Raw genomic sequence first — 11,741 nt, 5'->3', positions numbered from 1 at the left:
CCCCCCCCAGATATAAGATCTTTCAAAACTAACTAGGAGGTGGACCAGTCTAGGTGGGGAGTACAGCAATAATAATAGGCTTAGCAAGCACTTCTCTGCAGCCTGTGAACTGCAACTATAGGAGCATTCCACCCTCCCTCAGTTGATTAATTTGTTCTGGAAGTATTAGAAAGAGTACTCCTATAAAGAAATTAGTGCTCTAAACCTATTAACGAATTTATATGCATAAAATCTAATGCATAGGGGTATAAAGAAAAGGCATTTACAAATACATCGTAGAAAAAGAAAAAAACAAATAAGAAGCATCAAAACAAAGCACAACCTTTGGACAAACTTCAAAAGAAATGGAGAAGGAAAAAACCAAGATGCAAAATGATAGCTATGCTTGATTTTGAAGAGAAGCATACAGAAACCCATTAGTAAATTCCATTTAAGAATTTCACAACCTACAACAATGATACATAATTATAGATCAGCTTATGTTAATCTTCAGCCAGTGACAAACTGGGTAGCTTACCCTTGACAAGACAAGGTGGAGCCCGGTGTTATCAAAAGCGCGCTTAAGCCCTAACGCGAGGCTTTAAACGTGTTGAACGCTTCCTCTCGCTTTATGTGCGCTTCAGTGTCGTCAGCAAGGTTCTAAGACAAACTTTTTTTTATAAAGAAAAAAAAAAGTTTGTCTTAGTACCTTGCTTGCCAATGAGCCTCTTATAAAGAATTGACACTAAACAATTGATATTTCACTTTATAATTAAAAAAACTCAATTTCATTGGTCATATATTTGTCATTCATGTTTATAATTAATAATCTTGGACTAAACATATATATTCATATTTTTTCCTCCCTTTACGCCTTTTTTCATTAAAGTCCACGCTTTATTTGCGCTTTACGCTTAAAGCCCCGACGGACCTTATAGCTTTTTTGCGCTTTTCGCCTTTGATAACACTCATGGAGCTGTGGATTCATAACTGCAGTCATAAAACAAGAATAGAAAAAGTCAAACCAGAAGAAATGACAGGCATTTCCAACTCTGGTCTTCATAATATGGTAAAAGAAAAAGAAAGTGAAAACACACTTGCTTTGTCTTCAAAACATTTACATAAAATTAAACACTTGCTTTTTCTTTAAAAGTGAAAATACACTTGCTTTTTATTTTTCCTGGTCCAGACCTCCTATTGCACAGTAAAGTGTCATTCAATTCCACAATACGAATGGAAGGAACATTGATAAATGGTTGGGTGGTATGAGCCTCAAAGATCGTTTTCCTGACATCTTTACATCTTTACACTGGATCAACACCAACAGAAGACTGTCGCTGAAATTTGGACACAACAAGGCTGGGATCTGATTTTCAGAAGAAATCTGAATGACTGGGAAATTCCCCGTATACCTGAATTGTTTAAGGTTCTGGAGATTTTTCAAGGTATACAAACAGGCAAGGATTATATATGGTGGCAGGGGCACAACAAAGGTAGTTACAAGGTGAAAGAAGGATACACACAGTTAAGTACTGGTGGCATTCAAGACTTCAAATGGCCTTGGAAGCAAATCTGGAGGATCAAAGTGCCACACAAAGTAGCATGCTTTACATGGCTACTAGCCAAGGAAGCAGTTTTGACATTGGATAATGTGTCCAAGAGAGGAACCTCTCTATGCAACAGATGTTCCTTGTGTGGGAAGGCTAATGAGCCAGTGAGACATCTCTTCTTACACTGCAACTTTACTGGGCAGCTGTGGCAGATTTTCCTTAATCTCAGAGGCTAGGTGGTTTAGATTTCACTCAAGGAATTAACTCAAGGAATTCTTTTACCTTGGGTAATAGGAGGGGACTTTAATGTGATCCTCAATGAAGATGAGAAGCTAGGTGGTTTAGATTTCACTCAATGCGAGGCAATAGATTTTGCTAGTTGCATCAGTAATCGTACTCTTTTAGAATTAAAAACTACAGGAAGCAAGTTCACCAGGAGGAATGGTAGAATAGAAGAAGCATGTATTTTTAAAAGATTGGACAGGGTGTTAGTCAATAAGGAATTCATCAATAATTTTCCTTCATCAGAAATACAACATCTCATCAGACAAGATTATCTTCCAGATCAGTTTATTCCCCTAATTTTTCATAGGTCCAACTTTTAATGATAAGAACCACTAAATCAGGTCTTTCAAAACAAATGTGTCGCCTTTTTCTTCCAGAAATCACAAACACACTTCACTAACATTTTAACCACAAAAGGAAAAAGGAAACAGTAAGAGAATCGAAACAATTTTCATTTACCAAACAACTGGCAATCTTACCCAAAAAATACCCTAACCTGTTGAAATTTTACTTGTAAACGGTCCATTTACCATTAGCTATTACCAATTCATTACTAATGGCCTAAATTATTTGTACATTATTAATACAAACATTTGTATCCAAGCAAGTCTTTTTAGTCTGCAGTGTTTATGTGCACTCTAGTATTTGAGAAAACAGATTCTTTAAATAGGACAAACCTTCATTGATAATTTCTTCAAAATCTTTTTGTCGCTTATCCCATCGTATAAAAGTTCATAGGCATAATAGGTGATATGATTCTTCTTCAGCAAGTCTTCCAAAACAATCTTAGGAGCTGCCACATCCTCTTTAAGTACTTCAAAAATTGTGTGGACCACATCAGGGACAACACCCTTTTGCACCATGAGATGAATGATACCTACTGCATCGAGTAACCTGTTCTTCACACATAGGCAATTTATCACACGTCCCACTGTTTCTTTTGATGGAAAAAATTCTTTCGAAAAGTTTTCAAGCAAAAACTTATATCCAAATTCAGTGTTGTCAACCTTGCAGAAACCAACTATCATACAACGGTATGTGTAATTGTCAGGAGGACAGCCACATTCATTCATCTCAAGTAAAAGCTTCTCTGCCATGTCCATTTTTAGCTTTTTAGCAAATGCACTGATTAATATATTGTATGTTGCAGTATCATGAGAATATTTATATTGCCTTTTCATTCTTTTGAATAGCTCATAAGCTCCATCCAAATCCTCATTACCACAAAACCCATTTATCAGAGTGCCAAAACTCACTGTATCAGGAATAAGACCCCTGCTTTGAATATCCTCAAGTAATTCTAAAGCTTTCATAAGCTTTCTGGATTTACAGAGGCTCGCAATGAGTATATTATATGTGATTATATTTGGGACACACTCTTTCTCCACCATGACTTTGAAGGTTTCCATCACATCATCAGAAGTTTTAAGCTTGCAAAGTCCATTCAACATTGTGTTATAGGTTATCACATCTGGAACAACATCATGATGCCACATTGTATTTAGAATCTCCATTGCATCAGCCAATTTTGACTGTTTGCAATAACCATCAATCAAGGTGTTGAAGGTAAAAATATCAGGAAGGATGCCTTTGGTCACGGCATCATTCAGGATATTACTAGCATCAGATACACAACCCATCTTGCACAATCCATTGATGATCAGATTATATGTCCATGTATTAGGCCTGCAACTTCTCTCAGGCATTTCAGAAATCAATCTCAATGCTTCTAAGATAAGTCCTTGCTGACACATTCCCTTAATTAAGGTGTTATAGAGGATTATATTAGACTCCATACCTTTACCTATGGCTTCATTAAATAAACTCTTGGCTCGGTTGAAGTCACCATCCTGGCATAATCCGTAAATAAGGGAGCAGAAAGTAAACACATCAGGAACAAAACCTTTAAAAACTGCATTATTAAGGATTCTGTCAGCTTTCTGCATCATACCCAATTTTCAATATGCGCCAATGATTGTGTTATAGGTGAACGCATCAGGATCGAACCCGCGGTTCACCATTTTATGCAAGTAAGACTCAGCTTCAACAACCTTTGAGTGTTTGCATAAACCACAAATGAGAGTGTTATAAGTGACTACATCAGCATTTAAACCTTTTTTCCTCAAAGCTTCCAACATCCTAGCAGGTTCATGTAGCTGGCCGTTTACAGAAAGACCTTGTATTAAGAGATTACATGTAAACAAATTTGGGAACACCCCTCTTTTCAGTATCTTGTTAAGAAGCCTTTCACTTTCTTGGACGTCCCCTTTCTTACAAAGTGTACAGATAAGCTTATTAACCATAGTAACATTAGGAGTTATTCTGAGACTAAGCATTTCATCAAACAATTCACAAGCCTCAACTCGACTATTCACTTCATAAAATCCAGCAATTACTGTACAACATGCAACTGCATTAAATTCACATCCTTGATCAAGCATGTTATTCAAAAGCCTTAAAGCAACCTGAGGCCGATTTGTCCTACAAAATGACTTTATTCTAATAGTAAAGGTATATACATCAGGAGAAATACCATTTTCCAGCATTTTCATATAAAGTTTATGGGCTTGTTTAAAATAACCATGTTCAACCAATATATTCATGATTGTGTTAAATGAATGAACAGACGGGTCAAAATTGAAAAAATCCATCTTCTCAAACACATCTACCGCGTGTTGAACTTTCCCATTCTTTCCATAACCTCTAATAGCAGTAATGTAAACCCCTTCTAACAACCTATTATCAATATTCTTCCTGGCTTCTTCAATGACACCTTCCATTGCCTTGAACTCTCCATAATAGCTAAGTTTTTCAGCAATACATTTGTATGTAAACAAATTATGGCTAAACCCGTGTTCCTTTTTCACTGAATTGAATATTTCTAGTGCCCTTAATGGCTTCTTTTGACATTTTAATACAGCGGCAACATGTTTAGGAAACACAACAGCACTCATTTGCTTGATACCAAATCAGTAAATGTGAAATGAATGCTGCTCAATTCAGGTCTCTGAGTAACTCAATCAATACTCCCATGAAACCAATATAACTCTTTTATACCTTCTTACCACTAACATGAAACCCTACAGGCACAAATAAGAAAAATGAATGGTAGAATAACATTATCTCAGTAGTTGACTGGGTTTGGTTCAGTGAAGAGAAAGAGGGCAATGTTGGCGGCTAAGCCAAGTTCCCTCACTGGAGTTTTACTCGTGTATTTGGGAGCTCTTTTCGATATAGTTGAGAAAAAATCAACTACATATATTCTAGGAAGAAGTGTCAAATATAATTCTCAAGTTTTATTTTATTGAAGGATTATATGCTACTGTTAAAATGAAGTTAGTTTTACTTGTGTAGTCTACAAACTTATCATTTGTACCCTTTAAATTAATGATTTCCCCAAATTAATCTCCAACTCTCAATTTCGATCCGAATTATTCGTTTAAAACAAACTATTAATTAAATTCTACTCATAATTCATTTAATCTGATCTTACATATCTAATGTAAAAAAAAAAGGCATAGATTCACTCTAAACTTATATCGAAAAATCAGTTATACATTTTAATTATCTTAACAACCTATTACACACCTGATCTTGTGACACGAGTGAGAAAGTGTATTCACCTTCCTTAAGTTGCGTGAGAAGGAGAAAATGTTAAGATGTTAAAATGTTAAACTTAAACACATGATACTATCTTATTGGTCATTATGTAATTAAGTATTATAATTTCTAATTTATTAATTATATTAATAGTACTTCTTTCTGTCTTTTTATTGGTGGCCTTCGATTTCTTTTAAAGCTTATACATTTTTCTAAAAATTTTGACTTTTTCTTCTTCAACAGTTCCTCTCTTTTTCACCATTAATTGGTTCTTCACTTATTTCCATGGAAGCATTTCATACTCATACAAAAGAATTTTTTTTTTAAAAAAAATAACTCACAAAGAAGAACTTTAAAAAGAAATAAAATAAAAATAATTATTTTATCTTTGTCTTCTCTATTCTTGTCGGAACACCACCTACAATGTCATTTTGTCTCAAGCCTCCATCAATAACATATTTGATTATTCATTATGCACAAATAATACATATAAAATGCTTAATTTCAACCATAATTATCAATATTTTAAAAGAAAATTACAGATATGAAAGTAATTTTAGATCTTAAAGTTTTCATTTGTTTCAACGACAACAATGGTATTGCCCACCAACGTATCACCGTCGTCAACATCTCTATACTTCATAATCGTCTGACTATTTCCTATTTTTTCTTCAAATTTTCTCTTTTCCCCTTCTACTTATGAAGAAGGGAGAAAAAAAATAGATTTTTAAATACAGAGAGATGTATGGTGAGGGAGGAAGACAATAGAGAGTAGGAAGTACTATTTTAAGAGAGTTTGAAAAAATATTAAGGGAAAGAGGTTAAAATAATATAATTTTCGTTTTCAAAACTCGTGTTCAACAGTTTCTCACACAAGAACTGAGGTTATCTGTGGAAGGAGGATTTAATATCACTTTAAACAAGATCATATGTGTAATAGATCGTTCAGATAGTTAAAGTGTGTAACTGACTTTTCGAGATAAATTTAGGGAAAAATTCGTGTCTTTTCCTAAAAAAAGTAATAAATTCACCAAGTCATTTCAATTCCTAAAGAACAAATAAATTCCCAACCATTAATGAGTTTTTAAGAAGCAATGTAAGGAGCAAAAGTAGAGGAAGAAGACATGTCAACCATATGTTCATACACAAAAATAAAAACAAAAATAATCCAATAACCTTCTTCCCCAAAAGTCATGTGTATATATGTGTTCAGTGGTTCTTCAAATTCGTCGCACACAACGACTAAAGGCAGTATGAGACGGTTAAATTTCACCAGAAAACAACAACAAGAAAGAAACTAAAAAGTTAATGTTACTGCAATTTTGGGTGGGAATTATTTAATTATACAAATTGATATATGTGATTTCAGTTGTGAAGAAATGGATGTCTTGTTTTTTATTTGAATATTTTGGGGAAGAAGTTGAAATTATTGATTTTTCGAAGTTGGAACTCGCTGACTTTGAAGTTTCCAGAGAAAATTAAATGAAAGGTGTCAATTAAGTTTGAGTTTTCTTTTTGGTGATACTTTGACCAAGATAGGGTCAAATTCACTTAAAATGTAATTAAGTAAATCCGGACCAAATTAACATTTTCAAAACTTTCTAATCTTTCATAAAATACAAAAAAACACTTCATTTTTCAACTTTTATAATTCTATCTAAGCCATCTAAAAAAAAAAGTAAAAAAATAATAGAATTTTCTCTTTTTCTTATCCCAACGTTCTTCCTTTTCTTCGTCTTCCTTATAAAATCCAAAAATTTGACTATCCAGACAAATATTCTCCCTCATTATCTTATCTTCATCCTCATCTGCGGCGTGACTCTTTTTCTTTCTTTTTTTTTAAACTAAAGATTGTGTTGGACTTAAAATGGGCAAGTCATTATTTGAAAATTTTTACAATTTCGAACCATACTAAGGGTTTTTCTTGGGTTAATAAACAATACATCATTTATAGATGTGAAAATTAAATAATAGTGTATTGACACATATTATTTATTGTTTTTAAAATAAAATCAACAAACCCAAAAAAGCCCTAATTTTGAGGAAATGTATATGTATTGTTAACATTCAGTGAAAATTCTTTTTTTGTTACTTTTTTTTTGTGACCATCTTGTTCATATAATTTTAGAAAAATAGTCTTGTTCATTTTTCCAACATATACTTCTTTTGTTGAATGATGTGTCACATGTGTAATACTCTAGAAGTCTAACGCCTAATCTGGAGCCTAACATGAGAGTCTAAGAGTTGTAACACTGTTTTAAGGTCAAATATTAATGTATATAAGTCATTTAGGAAGTTTTAGAATCAAAACGTCAAGGATTGTCCATGATGTTCGGAAACTAGTTCAAGAGGTGCTAGCGTGCCTTACTCTATTTGACAAGGTTTTAAGAGTCAGAAAAGGATGAAATTTTGTGGGAAGGTGCCTCACACGTATTAGAGTTGGTTTATAATCGAAAAGTCTGGGTACGACTCTCCAAGGACCAACCAAAGTGTCCTTGAGGAGGACCTTGCATTGTGGCTAAAAGTTGTCTTGGATAGTCGCCATCACTGACTTGCAAGCAACGAGGCGTGGTCCAATCGACGGGGCATCGATTTCTACCGTCGATGGACACTTATTTAATTTCTTGAAGGGTTCAATCGGCAGTCTCTAACTAGAACGACGGATGTGCAGTACGGAGGGGGCTTGGTCGTCGACTGACCTACGGCCCGTAGGTCGGGATCTCGTAGGTCAGGTCACTGTTTTGCTGCCAAATTTTAGGCTAGTTTAATTAATTAATTAATTAGGTGGTTATTTAATTAGTTAGGGGTTAAGGTCTAATTAAGTAGTTAATGACCTATATAAAGATCCTATCCTAATTGAACTAAACCCAAATTCTCATAATTCCCAAAACTCAATTGCTCTTCCTTCTCTCTTCTTTCTCTCTCCCAATAAGACTACTTTTCTCCATCAATCTTTATCAATTAACAATGTATGGGATTACTTTCACCTTTGGGATTCTTTCCTCAAAGAGTTCCTCCAAATTGATTTCAAAATGAACAGTTACAAATTTGAATCTTATAAATGGATTTTTTGATGATTTCTTTAAATAATTATGCGTATATTATGATGTATTGTAATTCAATTATGCTTGTTCTTGATTAATATACCTAGGTTGTGAAGTAGAGCATGAATTTCACCTAAGTCCCTAAACCTAGGCTATGAACTAGTGATGAATTGTTGTATAGTGATTCAATTGGCGTCATTATTGTGTTAATTACTTTTGTATGATGATATTACACCTATTGCTGGGTTGAATTTGATGGTTGATGGCAAAAAGTTGATGATGGCTTGTGAAGAAGATTGGGGTAAGTCTTGTGATCTCAAAACTTTACTTCAATTATGATTGCTTGTGTTTAGTGATGAAGTGATCTTGAAGTATACCTTATGATAAGATTGATTAGGGTTGGTATGATATTGAATTGAAATGTCTTGATAATGTGATTGTAAGATTATGCTTAAGATGTAATGATATAAGGATGGTGATGGAATATCTAAGTGCCTTACTTATGATATAATGATGTTAATGTGCTAATCTCACATTTGAGTGTTGTAAAGAAAGGTGTTCTCATGTAATTTTTATTGAATTATTACTATGACTATATAAGGGGCAGACCTTATGACCTAATCTAAGATATGATTATTAATGAAAGACATTTCAAAAGGGACTCTAGCATAGCACCGAGTGAACTAGTAGTGAGGAGTGTCGCTTCCCACATAGGGAAGGTAGGATCACTAATGTACTCATGAGATTGGAGACTATAATGCATGTAATAAAGAGGTCCCAACTATATCTCCTAGTTCTTAAACTATGTTGACCTTATAGGAATACTAGCTAGTGGATCCACATAGATGCTATGTTCATGTTTCGGTACTACCTTGGCAAGTAGTCCACCTTCTTTCGATGTAGGGTTCCATGGACACCGGATTTTGACATTGGCTCGTGTGGTCTATGTCGGTTAAGGCAAGAATTTCCCGAAAGTAAAATGAAATAATAAAGTGGACTCTTGATATACCGTGGTTTCACGGTATTATTAATACTTTTTCCTTAAGTTTAGTGTGTCCAAAAACCTTTTTGTGCTAATTTTTATATAAGTTTCTCCTTATTTGCAGGAAATCTGTTCAAAGATGTATGCGGAGGTTTTTGAGCGAAGAAATGCAGAAGAGACCACCTACGGAGCTTGTGACGGTCCGTAGGTGGTAGCGTAGTGCAGCTGCTGAAGGAAAATGGGGAAGTCTGACCAAGTGTGGGGTTACGGAGTCCATGACGGTCCGTCGTGTCTATGACGGTCCGTCCTGCAGGTTCGTCATGAAGTTCAGAGAAGTAGTCCCAGTACCCATATTCCAAGAGTTTAAGTGTTTTGGAACGAAGACCCTCGACGGACCGTTGTGCCTGTGACGGTCCGTCATACTTGCCGTCGAGGGTAATGAAGAGAGCAGCAGAAGAAATTGCACAAGTATGGGACGACGGAGTCCATGACGGTCCGTCGTGACCACGACGATCCGTCGCGAGGTCCGTCGACCCAGCCGCGTTTTGACAGATTTCCAGCAAATAGAGTCCTTGTTTAATTAGGTTTTTATTTTCTATAAATAGTTCAAAAAACCTCGTTTTTGAGGTTAGACACTGGATAGTTAGACTCTTAGATTGTTAAAACTCCGTATTGGTAAACATTGTATTGTGAGATTCTTGATAATCATTAGACTTTTCGTGAGATTATTGATTACTTTGAGAATTCTTGCAAGTGATTTTTGGTGATTAATCAAGCAAACTTTTGGATTTTATTCTTTCTCATTGAAGTAAGTACATGAACTCTTATTTAATATATTTGAATATTGTGTTTATGGCCATGAGTAACTAAACTCCATAACTAGGGTTGTGGGAACCATAGGCAAATAATGAGATAAACCCTAACTAAAATAACAATTCTAGAATAGTGTCTTGCATGTATTAATAATTCTTTCGCTTAGAAGTCTTTTTAACGGATGGCCAACGTTAGAACTCGCCTTAATGCTACTTGCCGGACCAAGGAGGTAGATAATAGGAAAAGAATTATCAACATAGATTTAGTGTATACTATCTAATAAGCTAGTATTGATTGGTACGAGGTAATAACTTAGTCAAATATCGAATACGATGCTTAATATGAGGTAAAGATAAGGGTTAGGACAGCAACACACGTAGCCGGACCAAGGTGCGGAGTGAGATTTTCTAGATGCCGGACCAAGGATTTAGAAATACATAACTTATCACTTTGCATGCAAGATACTAGGAAAGAATTGTTATAGTTAGAATTATCAAGTTATGAACCTGTGGGGAACACGTAAACCCTAGTTACTTTGATTAATTGATTAAACTCCAACATTCAAAGCTGTTAAGTGTCTCTTTCAATTTCGTTAGTTATTTTCATTCATTTAGAAATAGAAACCCCCCTTTTATTATTTTTGCTTTCCAAGGAAGTAATTGACCGAACAATAGTAATAATAGGTTTAAGTTAAGTCTAAACTATTTTCCTCGTGGGAACGATCCCAACCTCACTAGTTGGGTTATTTACTTGACACGACCGCTTTCTTCTTATTTGAGAAATAAGTTTGAGCGTATCAAATTTTGGCGCCGCTGCCAGGGATTATAGCTTTTAGATTAACTTATACTTATTACTATAGTTTAGTTGATATTTTCTTGATTTTACTTTGTTTTATTGTTTTTGATTCTTGCAGAACCATCTTCCTTGTATGCCAAATACACGGAGAGGAAGAGAACCCTTGTTTCCCTACGATCACGAATTAGAGCGTACACTACGCAATATGAATCGAAACTTGGGAATAAATGATGATGATCCAAACCAGAACATCCCAGCTCCGGTTGATGTTCATGGTCATTTGTTACCCGATGCTCCGGGTGAACACCAACAGAGGGGACAAAATCCCGTTCCACGACCCCAAGCATACTACAGAGGCTATGATAACATAGCAGACTCCGATGGGCCACTTGTCTTACCTCCTCTACCCACAGGCCACACCTTTGTGGTAACTAGTAGCCTGATGCAAATTCTCACTGCTAGAGGTTTGTTTTCAGGGCTACCTTCTGAGGATCCACATGCCCATATAGCTAAGGTAAGGGCAGTGTGTAAAAGCTGTGTAGGGAGGCCTGATTTGGATTTAGATGTAATAGGGCTTAGAGTGTTTCCTCTCTCACTGACGGGAGATGCTGCTATATGGTTCACTGAGCTCCCATACAACTCAATCTTCACTTGGAACCAACTAAGGGATGTTTTCTTAGCATGCTACTATCC

The 11,741-nt window shown here is 35.3% G+C and overlaps 1 protein-coding gene across 1 annotated transcript in view; it reads right to left on the bottom strand.

Moving 5' to 3' along the window:
* The window catches only part of LOC107021022 (putative pentatricopeptide repeat-containing protein At1g74580), a 13,737-nt gene extending 8,671 nt beyond the window's left edge, over positions 1–5,066 (bottom strand). The window contains 1 exon segment of the mRNA XM_015221590.2: positions 2,492–5,066. Within this exon segment, the coding sequence (XP_015077076.1) occupies positions 2,492–4,768 (2,277 nt within the window). The 5' untranslated portion in view covers positions 4,769–5,066.
* Positions 5,067–11,741: the final 6,675 nt, after the last annotated feature.

This window comes from Solanum pennellii, chromosome 6 (assembly GCF_001406875.1).
Source record: "Solanum pennellii chromosome 6, SPENNV200".
Taxonomy (NCBI): domain Eukaryota; kingdom Viridiplantae; phylum Streptophyta; class Magnoliopsida; order Solanales; family Solanaceae; genus Solanum; species Solanum pennellii.
The sequence above is the reverse complement of the archived record's forward strand: the minus strand, read 5'-3'. Positions and strand labels throughout refer to the sequence as shown.